Here is a 13,491-nt window from a genome sequence, read left to right as displayed (position 1 = left end):
CTAGTAAGTTTCAGTTTCAGACCATCCTTTGTGATTACTTTAGATCTGAGTTTGTAAGGTTGCAACGCAGGCCACCCTTTTTAAAAAAATATATCTTTTATTGATTTTTCACAGAGAGGAAGGCAGAGGGATAGAGAGTTAGAAACATCGATCAGCTGCCTCCTGCACACCTCCTACTGGGGATGTGTCTGCAACCAAGTTACATGCCCGTGACCAGAATTGAACCTGGGACCCTTTAGTCCGCAGGCCGATGCTCTATCCACTGAGCCAAACTGGTTAGGGCAACGCAGGCCTCCCTTGAACTTGTTGGGAATTTTTCGTCCCTACATCCATCTTTTGGTCATAAATCGACCTAAAGGATGTATTCATGACCAATCTTTTAAATGGGTAATGATGTCTTATGGTGTTAGGAAGGCTTATTTTTAGGAAGTTTTAGAGTCAGTGTTAGTCTTGTTGAACAGGGTGGACCACTTGGGATGGGCAAGACTATAACCTTAGAGGGCATTCAAGGTTGAATTATTATTGTTGTTTAAAAGAAAAAAAAGGCAGGTATATGGGAGGCAGTTAGATTTTATATGTCCTTGTTAAAAAATATTCTGGATTATATTTCATTTTTGAGTTATGACTTGATTTTTGTGGGATTTTTTTGTATTTAGCATAATATTTATATACTAGGAATAAAAGTATTAAATCAGTAATACTGATTAGAAACAGAAAATGTCTAATATTAGACAAAGAAGACTCTGAGGGAAATAAGCATTTCAATCAATTGAACCATCTTTTAGTCCAGCCAGCATGGCTCAGAGGTTGATCAATGCCTAAACTGCTCCCCTGCTGGCCTGATTGCCCACAACTGCCCTCCCCTGCCGGCCATCTTGTGACGATATGGGGTCAGCCATCTTGTACGAGGGTGTGACGGTCAATTTGCATATCACCTCTTTCTTATATAGGACTAGAGGCCCGATGCACAAGATTCATGCATCTGGTCTAATTAGCACATTATGCTTTTATTATTATAGAGGATACTAGAGGCCCGGTGCACAAAATTTGTGCACAGGTAGGGTCCCTAGGCCTGGCCGGCGATCAGGACCGATTAGGTCTGCAGGCTGGGGCCTTCCTTCATTCTGCGCCGCCCCCTGGTTATCAGCACACATCATAACAAGTGATCAAACTCCCGGTCTTGTGGTTGAACTCCTGAGGAGAATCTTTGCATATTAGCCTTTTATATATATAGATATTGTTATGTGTTGGGGTAGATATAATAGGCCAGGATTGGATGAATTTAGTATTTTATGTAGATTGGTGGCATAATTTTTCACTTTATTTTTAAAATTAGTGAAATAGGTTTTTATTGTTTATTATTTTTAAATATGGCCTATTTCTTTTTTATTAGAAGTACTTTAGTGTTATTGAGGATGGTCTCTGTCAGTCAGTTGAACAATTGCAATTAGGGAGGTGTTTTTAAAGTTATTTGTCCAAGATGGGTTTTTATAATGGATATATCCAGAAAAAACTGTACTAAAGCTTATATTTTTAGTAGGAGAAAGTCAATGTGTGGCCAATAAAGTGTTAACTTTATTATAACCAATAATCAGAATATTATTGTCTAGTAGATGTGAAAGATTAGCAGGTGCAGAGTAGTTAAAACTTTTTATGTCTAATGAGGGAAAGGGTCTGAGAAGAGAGATATTAATTCCATTAGGAAACCATAAGGGGGATAATAATAATATAAAAATAATTTTATTTATTTAATTAATAACAATTAGGTGATACTGGAATAAGGTTTGAACAGTATCAATTTGTTGCAGTTTTGGGATTGTTTCCTGCCTTTGGTGTCAATGGCTTTTTGTCCTTGAGAAGTTTTTGATTTCGGCTATAGACAGAGGCGAATGTCAGAGATAGAGACAGACATTCATTCATGATTAGGCATTTGGTAAGGTTTTTTCCAACAGTGCTGAAGTCTTTAACAAGTTAAGCGTCATGTCAGTCACTGGTGACTGACACTATACTTTCTGTTTGGTCCTCGTCAATCTCAGGCTGCCAGCATATCAGTGAAATCGGATATCGCGGGCTAAACAGAAAGGAAGACAAAACAGGCTTGGCGCTTTAACACGTCTTTTCCAATGGACACGTTTTTGGTTGTAAATCGTGGTTTTTGAAGTCTTTTTTTTTAATGGGAGTATATTGTGAAATGAATGTTAATTTATTAGTTTTTATAAGTTGGTTCTCGATAACAACCAAGAATTAGGTTTTTCTTAGAATGCATTTTTCTTTTTAGCTATTTTTATTTAAAAAATAAAAAGATTTTTAAAATCAGTAACATTTTAAATAAGTTATAAGAATAATTATTTGCTATTTATTTAGTACCATAACCAATTTTTTGTTCATTCTGATTATTTGCATTTTCACGAATTTATTTATTTTTTGGAGTTTTATAAGTTTTTATTTAAAGACTAGAGGTCTGATGCATGAAATTTGTGCAAGGGGCTCAGCCCTTGCAGCTGCAGTGGCTTGCCTCGGCCCTCGCAGCCCCAGCTTTCGTTTGGCTGTCCAGTCTAATTAGCATATTATACTTTTTTTTATTATTATCGATATGAGCTGTTTAGAAATTTTTAATTTAGAGTGTCAGAGTCCTTTTCATGGATTTTTTTTTAAAAAAGTAACATATTTGCAAATGTATTAGAGTAAAATAATGATTGTCCATAAATGACAAAACCTAAAATGACATGGTTATAGATCTGATTACAATGATTTAAAAAAAAATTTTTTTTTAAGATCTAACATTTTAAGATAACAGTTTTTTGGAAAATAATTGACACAAAAGAATAATATAAAGTGCATACTTTTTTAGATTTAATATAGAATTTTAATATATAAAGAATAAATATGTAAGATTTTAAAATACTATATGTGGCACACTGGAAATGTATATCGAGTATTGGAAACAATTTATAAATTTCCAACATGTGGATTATAAATACAAGGAGTATTAGTGGATGCCCCCTATGGGAAACCGTCACTCTTGGCTGCCCAGTGTCACTGACAGGACACCTACTACCTGAGAGCTTTCTGTTTGAATTTGGCTTTAACGTGTTCTAAGTTTTTCCCTGGAGCAGGCTGAAATATCTGAAACATTCATTTTAATAAAAATATATGAATGTAAACAGAATATAGTTATTATTATTATTAGGTAAAACTTCCCATGCAATTTTAAGTATATTAAATAGGCTTAATTATTTTAAAAACTTTTCTTTTATAAGGGCCCATTGAAATAACCCAAAGTAATTTCTCGGTTAAAAAGTCTTTTAAAATTTAAACTTTGGCCTGACCAGCATGGCTCAGAGGTTGAGCGTCAACCTATGAACCAGGAGGTGATGGTTAAATTACCGGTGAAGGCACGTACCTGGATTGCAGGCTCAATCTCCTGTGGGGGGCATGCAGGAGGCAGCCAATCAATGATTCTCTCTCATTGATCTCTTTATCTCTCTTTTCCTTACTCTCTGAAATAAATAAAAATATGTTTTTTAAAAAAATTTAAACTGTGGAAAGGTTGTCAAACTTAACCAAAAGATTATGACATAAACTTTGTAAACCCAGGTAAAATAAACATTTTTATGGTAATAATTTTAAAAGACATTAGATTTGAAATAGTTTTAATATTTAATATTAACATTAAAGACTACAGGATTTTGCTTAATTTATATATGTATTTAATTTTTTTTAGGCCAATAAAAGATTATAGCCTAGTAATGCTGTATGGAGGCAGAAAATGTACCACACATTCTATATGATAAAAGGCTAATATGCAAATCGACCGAATGGCGGAATGACCAGTCACTATGATGCGCACTGACCACCAGGGGGCAGACGCTCAACACAGGAGCTGCCCCCTGGTGATCAGTGCACTCCCACAGGGGGAGTGCCACTCAGCCAGAAGCTGGGCTCAAGGCTGGCGAGCACAGCAGCGGTGTCAGGAGCCTCTCCTGCCTCTGTGGCAGCGCTAAGGATGTTCAACTCATGGCTTAGATGGAGTGGGCCTAACTTGTCAGTCAGGCATCCTCCAAGGGCTCCTGGACTGCAAGAGGGTGCAAGCCCCGCTGAGGGACCTCCCCCCCAGTGCATGAATTTCGTGCACCAGGCCTCTAGTCATAAATAAATGAAATGTATTACATAAAGATCATATATATAATTTGATAATTTACTTTTTTCTTTTCTCTTAAAAATGCATTTCCATATTTTATATTATTAAAATTATATACATTTTAACTTAGTTAGAATGTCTAACTTTTAGAACCCTTACTTTTTTAGAGATAAGCAAAAAAGTAAGCCATCAGTATTCCCTAGACCAGTGATGGTGAACCCATGGCACGCATGTCAGAGGTGACACGCGAACTCATTTTTTTGGTTGATTTTTCTTTGTTAAATGGCATTTACATATATAAAATAAATATCAAAAATATAAATCTTTGTTTTATTATGGTTGCAAATATCAAAAAATTTCTTTTCTTTTTTTTTTAAATTAAATCTTTATTGTTCAGATTATTACATTGGTTTCTCTTTTTTCCCCCCATAACTCCCCTCCTCCCAGTTCCCACCCCACCCTCCGCCCTCACTCCCCACCCACTGTCCTCATCCATAGGTGCACGATTTTTGTCCAGTCTCTTCCCCCATCTCCCACACCCCTTTCCCCCCCAAGAATAGTCAGCCCATTCCCTTTCTATGTCCCTGATTCTATTATAATCACCAGTTCATTCTGTTCATCAGATTATTTATTCACTTGATTCTTAGATTCACTTGTTGATAGATGCGTATTTGTTGTTCATAATTTGTATCTTTACCTTTTTCTTCTTCTTCCTCTTCTTAAAGGATACCTTTCAGCATTTCATATAATACTGGTTTGGTGGTGATGAACTCCTTTAGCTTTTCCTTATCTGTGAAGCTCTTTATCTGACCTTCAATTCTGAATGATAGCTTTGCTGGATAAAGTAATCTTGGTTGTAGGTTCTTGCTATTCATCACTTTGAATATTTCTTGCCACTCCCTTCTGGCCTGCAAAGTTTCTGTTGAGAAATCAGCTGACAGTCGTATGGGTACTCCCTTATAGGTAACTGACTTTTTTTCTCTTGCTGCTTTTAAGATTCTCTCTTTGTCTTTTGCTCTTGGCATTTTAATTATGATGTGTCTTGGTGTGGTCCTCTTTGGATTCCTTTTGTTTGGGGTTCTCTGCACTTCCTGGACCTGTAAGTCTATTTCTTTCACCAGGTAGGGGAAGTTTTCTGTCATTATTTCTTCAAATAGGTTTTCAATATCTTGCTCTCTCTCTTCTTCTGGCACCCCTATAATTCGGATGTTGGTACGCTTGAAGCTGTCCCAGAGGCTCCTTACACTATCTTCGTATTTTCGGATTCTTTTTTCATTTTGCTTTTCCGGTTGGGTGTTTTTTGCTTCTTCGCATTTCAAATCTTTGACTTGATTCTTGCGCTCCTCTGGTCTGCTATTGGGTGTAATATTCTTTATTTCAGACCGTGTATGCTTAATTTCTAGTTGTTTCTTTATCATAGCATCGAGGGTCTCATTAGTTTTCGTGAAGCTCTCCAAAAGTTTATTGCAAGCCCTCAAAATTGCGTTTTTTAGCTCTATATCCTCCATTTCTGTCATGTTTTTTTGTCTCCGCATTTTTTATGCTTTCTTGGTGCACCCCCTAGTGGTCTTTGTGCGCAGTCTTGTTCTAGTTGAGCCTTGATTGTTGTAGTTAATACTAGAGGGATTTGTGTCCTGTTTCTTTGTCTCCGCATTTTTCATGCTTTCTTGGTGCACCCCCTAGTGGTCTTTGTGCGCAGTCTTGTTGTAGTTAAGAGATTATTGTTGTATGTAACACTGGGGGGGATTTGACCTCCAGGCCAACTGCCTGTGAGAATCAGCTGTATCTGCAGTGGGAGAACTGTCCTCTAGGGTTCTGAGCGATGCCAGACAGTCCCGCTTCTCCCGGATGAGTCTGGGTCCCTAGAGACTCGCCTGGAACTGGAGCTCAGAGCCTGAGACTCCCTCCCGATTGAAAACGACAACCACGCCCTCAGCCTCCAGCCCACTCTGCATGCACTCCACACCTTAGTATTTTACTTCAGCACTGCGCCTCCTCTGAGTGTCGGTATGCTTTTCTCTTTCCTCCTAGTTGTAGAACTTCCACTCAGCCAGCCTTCCCGTGGTTCTGGATGATGTCCGTTCCGTCTTTTAGTTGTATTTTTGAAGTGGTTGTTCGAGGCAGCAAACTCCCGGCGTTAACCTATGCCGCCATCTTGGTTTTTCCTTCCAAAAAATTTCTATATGTGACGCGGCACCAGAGTTAAGTTAGGGTTTTTCAAAATGCTGGCACGCCGGGCTGAAAAGGTTCGCCATCACTGCCCTAGACTGACTTTTATGAACATATTTCATAACCTTTAGAAATACAGGTTTTTCTATTGGTAAACACACTTTCATGAAATACAACTTTAACAAAGCACTAGACATTTATTAAGAGTTCCAAGTTCATTCCCAGCCTCTTTGTAAAAAAGCCAAAAGCAGGTGAACCCAAGACTTTTCTAGCAACCAATGTTTTAGTATTTAAGTTATTTAAAAATATCTACATACTTAATAACTTTTATAAAATTTATTAATTTAGAAAGGAATACTTTAAATAAGTTAAATAGATTTTATTTTTAGCCAACTGATAGGCCTGAATTAGCAATTAGGCTTGTTGGGTAGGTTTTATTTAGATAAATAAGAATCTTCAATTATGTTTACTGTGGAAGTTATTGTATATTCAGTTTGGTAACATTCCTGTTTATTCTTTAAAGATTCATTTATAAACCAAATTAACTCAGTATTAGATGAAGGAGTTTCCTATAAACCATTTCTAGGAATAATAATGTGGTCAACAAGCAGAATTCAATTGTGCATGTGTTTATTCTGTAAATAAAGGAGCGAAGTTGTTGGGTTAAGACCCTTATATTAAGTTTAAGTGAAATTGGGTGAAGAAGGCAAGAGCCAGTGTGCTGACAGAAGTGCTGAATGTCATTAGAATTTGGTGGAGACTTAGCAGCGGTTCTCAATCTGTGGGTCGCGAACAATGAAAATACATCCTGCATATCAGATATTTACATTACGATTCATAACAGTAACAACATTACAGTTATGAAGTAGCAATGAAAATAATTTTATGGTTGGGGGTCACCACAACATGAGGAACTGTATTAAAGGGTCGCAGCATTAGGAAGGTTGAGAACTCCTGCATAATAGAATGAGGAACATTAACAAAGGCGAGTCCATAGCTTTGTTGCTGCGTTTTTGTATACCGTCTATAGCAGAAATGGCTGTCATGGAGGGAGGAAGCCTTCTGGCTATTTAGTTGTTGACTGTAACAGATCATAGGTCTATGATGATTTTATTTTTGAGTTAAAATTTTTATAATTAAGGTGTACCAGAGTGGAAGTTCTAGATTCTTTTTTTAGAAATTTTATAACCTGTTTTCCTTCTGAGTTCCACTGAATTGAATCAGGTTAATTTGATTTTAATAAGACATAAAGGCTGGGCCATTAATGATAAATTTGGAACCCCATTTTTTGTGTGACAATATTCAGTCAAACTAGGAATCCTCTAAGCTAGTTTTTTTGGAAGAGGAAAAGATAGGATTTACCTGAGTTTTTTAGGGTTAATTAATAGCCCATCTTTAGATATTAGATTACCAAAGTATTTTACCAAGGGTAAACAGAGTAAGAGCTTGTTCTGTGATATTCTTGTCCTTTTACGGCTAGCTGTTGTAATAGATATACTGTGTTTTTTTTGGGAGCCTAGTAATTTTTTAGAATATAAGATTAAATCATCTACATATTGGATTACAGTGGAATTACTAGGAAATTTAATATTATTTAAATCAGCTTTTACTATCTAATACAATAGGGGGGAAATTTTGTATATTCTGGGGTATTACTGTCTGAGTAAATTTGTAATTTTCTCCCAGGTGAAAGAGGTATTATTGTAAGTAAAAGGTTTCTTATCAGAGTACTAATGAGGGCTGGGATCTGGGAGTCTCCAGCCTTGGAGGCCTAATTTTTCATGTTAAATTTTGTGTTTTTATTTTTTAAAAAAATATTTTTTATTGATTTCAGAGAGGAAGGGAGAGGGAGAGAGAGAAGGGAAACATCAATGATGAGAGAGAATCATTGATCAGCTGTCTCCTAGACACCTCACACTGGGGGATCAAGCCTGCAACCCGGGCATGTGCCCTGACCAGGAATCGAACTGTGACCTGGTTCATAGGTCAATGCTCAACCACTGAGCCATGCAGGCCGGACAGTGGTGTTTCTTTTTTTAAAATATATTTGTAGAGTCTCATGAAATTTTGTAGGGATCCTATGTAGTGGGTCAAGGTGTGTTGCTTAATGGGTCGAGTCCTATGAGGCTTTCACCCTCTAGGTCCCGTGGTTTCTCTCCACAGCTGTTTATACATCCACGAGAACTTGGAGTGTTAAGTGACTAACCTGTATGCACGTGTCCCCAGATGAGTCCATGGTTTAATAAGAGTTGAATTGAAATTTCACTATGGAGCTGCTATATGTCATGAGGAATGACCTCTGACACATTACAAAGATTTTTAATCGCTTAAGAACACCCAAGATTTGGCTGGAGGGAGGACATGTCCTTTATCTTTGGATCTGAACAAGTTCAGCTCTCACTTATACGGGAAAGGTTTTTGTTCAGACTCTCAAGAAAGCAATTCCAATTGAAAAGCCAAAATTAAAAACTAGCCATCCATTTTCCTCCTCTCTCACCATAGCATGAGTTCTGTTAACCCTTAACCTTACTTTCATTTTGAGGATTTAAAAGTGCAGTTTAAATAAAGTCAGAGTCTTTACCACAAGTGGGGGAGGTCCTGGATACAAGAAACAATTCACCCAGTTCACCCGATGTGGTGAGAGCCGGTGGGCTCAATGGGCCCTTTCCTGGATCCTAGTACCAGGTCCTGGTCCGAGGGGTGGTCCCAGCTGAATATGGAAACCTACCCTCTGTGTCAAGTAAATGTCAATGTAAGAAACATTCAAACCTCTGAAGAATTTTTGTGAGTTCATTTGAGCCAAGCTGTTGACAAGTGCCAGGAAGCAAAATCTAGACAGACTGAGATAATGCTCCAGAGAATGGCAGTCTTGCAACTTATCTATACCAACGGTTCTCAACGTGTGGGTCGTGACCCCTTTGGGGGTTGAACAACCCTTTCACAGGGGTCGCCTAAGACCATCGGAAAACACACATATAACTACATATTGTTTACAGTAGCAAAATTACAGTTATGAAGTAGCAACGAAAGTAATTTTATGGTTGGGGGTCACCACAACATGAGGAACTGTATTAAAGGGTAGTGGCATTAGGAAGGTTGAGAACCACTGATCTATACTAATAAAAGCCTAGGTGGCCCTCGAGTGACACCCTCACGTCATCAGAAGATGGCTGGCAGGAGAGGGCAGTTGGGGCCAATTGGGCCGGCAGAGTAGGGAAGTTGGGGGCAATTGGGCCGGCAGAGGAGGGCAATTGGGGGCAATTGGGCCGGCAGGGGAGGGCAGTTGGGGGTGATTGGGCCAGCAGGCAGCAGTTAGGCGTCAATCAGGCCAGCAGGGGAGCGATTAGGGGGCGATCAGGCTGGCAGGCAAAAGTGGTTAGGGGCAATCAGGCAGGCAAGTGGTTAGGAGCCAGCAGTCCTGGACTGTGAGAGGGATGTCCGACTGCCGATTTAGGGATGGGGCCTAAACTGGCAGTCGGACACCCCCCGAGGGGTCCCAGATTGGAGAGGGTGCAGCCCGGGCTGAGGGACACCGCTCCCCGCCACCCCCCCCCCGCACTAATTTTGTGCACCGGGCCTATAGTGCTATATAAGACCCTATGCAAACTGACCGAACGGCAGAACAACCAGTTGCTATGACGCACACTGACTACCAGGGGGCAGATGCTCAACGCAGGAGCTGCCCCCTGGTGGTCACTGCCAGAAGCCCGGCTCATGGCTGCAAGTGCAGCGGCGGTGGTGGGAGCCTCTCCTAGCTCCGGGGCAGCGCTAAGGACCCCTCGGGGTCCCGAACTGTAAGAGGGCGCAGGCTGGCTGAGGGACACCCTCCTCCCTAGTGCACGAATTCAGCAAATTATTAGGACATAACTTTAATTTTAAGTGTGCAGTTCAGTACAAAGTAAAATTATGCACAGATTCATATGATCTAAGCTGGGAAAGGCAAATTAGACACTATATTCATATACTTTACTATAAAGTGGAACTGGATTATAACATTATCTTTATCATTTTATTTAAATGAAAAATACTTACAAGCTGTTCTAATAGCACATTAAAATTTAAACAATAAAGTAAGGCTAATTATGTTAAGAGGCTGAGAACTCAAAAAGTGTGGCTAGGACCTGGAGATTATTACGCTGAACAAAATAAGCCACTTAGAGAAAGACAAATATCACATGATCTCATATGTGGAATCTAATGAACAAAATAAATTGCCAAACAAAATAGTTCCAGAGGCATGGAAGCATGGAACAGACTGACAGATCGCAGAGGGAAAGAGGTTGGAGGGGACGGTTAGAGATTAATCAAAGAATATATATGCATATATGCATAACCCATGGACACAGACAATAGGGTGGGGAAGGCCTCAGGTGGAGAGTAGTTGAGAGGGGGAAATGAGGGACATCTGCAATACTGTCAACTAAATCTTGATTCTTCTTCCTCAGTCTAAAAGTATTTCTCAAAAGAAGACAGTAACACTTGCCCATTATATTCTGTTGATAGGTAGAGAAATCAAAAGCTCACAAAACTGAATCCTCTATGAACTGCAGGGTACATGTGAATAAAAAGTCTTTCATTTACCAGTAAATCATTTTCTGCCTTACTGATTTGGATTGTATTTTATTTTGACTTTGATAATCCAGCTAAAAACTTAAATTTAGGTCTACAAAACAAGTAATAACTGTTTTCCTAAATCCCATCTAAAATTCCAGAATTAAACTACTAAGAATTCCTGGCTTTATTCACAATTATTCTTACCTTTACACCTTGAATGAGACCATTCATGAGGAATGTGTGTTGAGGAAATGTTTCATGTAGAACCTACAAAAAGCAAACAAACATTAAGGTAAATTCAAAAGCAAATTAAAGGAAAATATTTCTGCTTCTGTTAATAGCAGGCTAGGTAAGTAAGATGGAACCATGTAATGAATAATTTTTAAGTACAGATGAAATTTTAAAAGTATCTAAAAGTATATAAAGTTAACAAGATAGTGAGGCAGAAACCTAAATAAGAGCCCCAAAAGGCACTTCAGTCACTTGGTTGCTTTTGTTATAAAAGCACCTGCAGTAAAAAAATAAACTGTTATTTAGCTACCCCCTCAATCACCAACAATTTTAAACAGGTACCACAAATGGTTATACAAACCCCAGTTGGACCTGCAGCTCAGTTTTATGTCACTGAGGCAGTCCAGGAAACAATAGCCTTAAATGTGGATTATAGTGACTCCAGACTGGTAACCTCCTTCTGTCTAACAGGGAAAAATCTAAAGTTACTGCTGAAAAGGCTATCATCTAGACTTCAAACCAACCATACATATACTTTTTTCAAATATAATCAATGGTACCTAATCAAAGGAAATCAGATACAAAAAGAAGACACCATGCACAAAACATAGCAACAGACAAACAAATGGAACAAACAAACAAACTTCCCTACCCTGATGAAGGAAAAAGACCCACAAGTGCAGGAAGCACAGAGCGTTCCAATCAAGATGAACCCAAAGAACCCCACAATAAGACACATCGTGTCTCAGTCCCAGCAACAACGACGACAACAACAACAACAAAACCACAGACATTCCAGACAACTGGGATCTTAAGCTAGCCAAAGGAATGACATTTCAATTTTTCATTTTTTATTATTATTTTGTTAGCTTTTTGTTTTTGCTTTTTTCTTTGTTCTCCTTTTTTTTGTTTGTTCCTTTATTTCCTACTTTTTTCCCATTATTTTTTCAACCACGTGAGCAGCAGACATGTGAGCAGCACGCTCTTGTCCAGGGAGCATCAGCCCCGTAAGCAGCCTGCCTCTAGCCTAAGAGCAGCAGCTTCATGTGGCCTGCCCCTGTCCAAGGAGCAGCAGCTATGTGAGCGGCCCGCTTCCCCGTCCGAGTAGGAGCAACCATGCGAGCAGTCCGACCTGTCCGAGGAGCAGCAGCCGCACGAGCAGTCTTCCTACGTTTGAGGAGCGGGAGCCCTGCGCAGCCCGCCACCATCTGAGGAGCAGCAGCTGCGCACTCCCTGCAGTAGTCCAAGGAGCAGCAGCTGCACAAGCATCTTGCCCTCGTTCAAGCAGCAGCAGCTGCACGAGCAGCCTGCCCAATCCAAGGAGCAGCAGTTCTGCGAGTGGCCCGACCCCATTCGAGGAGCACCAGCAACCCACCCCAGTCCGAGGAGCAGCAGCCACACGAGCAGACCACCCACGTCCGAGGAGCGGTAACCCTGCGCAGCACACACTGGTCCGAGGAGCAGAGGCACAACAGCCTGCACCTGTCCAATGAGCAGCAGCCGGATGAGTGGCACATCCCCGTCCGAGGAGGAGCAGCCACGTGTGCAGCTCACTCCTGTCCAAAGAGCAGCTGATTCGCAAGCAGCCCACCACCGTCCGAGGAGCAACAGACATGCAATCAACCTGACCAAGTCCTAGGAGCAGTAGCCCAACAAGCAGCCCACCACATCAGAGGAATAACAGCAGCATGCAGCCAGCCCCCATCCAAGGATCAGCAGCCACGTGAGCAGTCCGCCCCAGTTCAAGGAGTAGCAGCTGCGTGTGTAGCCCGCCCCCATCCAAGGAACAGCAGCCATGTGATCAGCACACCTCTGTCTGAGGAACAACAGCTGGGTGAGAAGCCTCCCCCACCAGCGAGAGGAGCCACCACAGCTGTGAACAGCACCCACCAGAAGAGATGCTACCAACTGAGGAGCAGCTGCTACCACAACCGCCCGAGGAGCAACCGCAGCCCAGGGGCCACTGCCACTGAAGGAGCAGCCCCTGAAGGACTCAACATCTAGATATGTCGGTGAGATCAAATATGGGTAGACAAAGAAACCCCAAAAGAAAAGAAAAGAAAAGGAGGACTCGCCAGAAAAGCAGCTAAGTGATACAGAGGCATGCAACATGACAGAAAAGGAATTCAGAATAAGGGTCCTAGAGTGCATAAACTGGATGGAGGAAAAAATCAACAACTTATGCAAGAAGCAAGAAGAAACGGATGAAAAAAAATCAACAACTTATTTAAGAATCAAAAAGAAACGGATAAAAAAATCAATAAATTATGTAAGAACCAAGAAGAAATGAAGAGTGATATAGCTGCAATAAAAAAACACCATTGAAAGTTTCAACAGTAGACTAAGAGAAGCAGAGGACTGAATTAGCGAATTAGAAGACAGGGAAGCAAAACACA

General features: G+C 40.2%; 1 protein-coding gene across 3 annotated transcripts in view; it reads right to left on the bottom strand.

Annotated features, from left to right (window-relative positions):
* The window catches only part of HIATL1 (hippocampus abundant transcript-like 1), a 95,537-nt gene that overhangs the window by 60,536 nt on the left and 21,510 nt on the right, over nt 1–13,491 (bottom strand). For all 3 annotated transcript variants that reach the window (XM_014529516.1, XM_005881653.2, XM_014529517.1), the window contains exon 3: nt 11,069–11,131. In XM_014529516.1, the coding sequence (XP_014385002.1) occupies nt 11,069–11,131 (63 nt within the window). The remainder of the gene's footprint in view (nt 1–11,068; nt 11,132–13,491) is intronic.

This window comes from Myotis brandtii, unplaced genomic scaffold (genome assembly GCF_000412655.1).
Source record: "Myotis brandtii unplaced genomic scaffold, ASM41265v1 scaffold684, whole genome shotgun sequence".
Classification (NCBI taxonomy): Eukaryota; Metazoa; Chordata; class Mammalia; order Chiroptera; family Vespertilionidae; genus Myotis; species Myotis brandtii.
The sequence above is the reverse complement of the archived record's forward strand: the minus strand, read 5'-3'. Positions and strand labels throughout refer to the sequence as shown.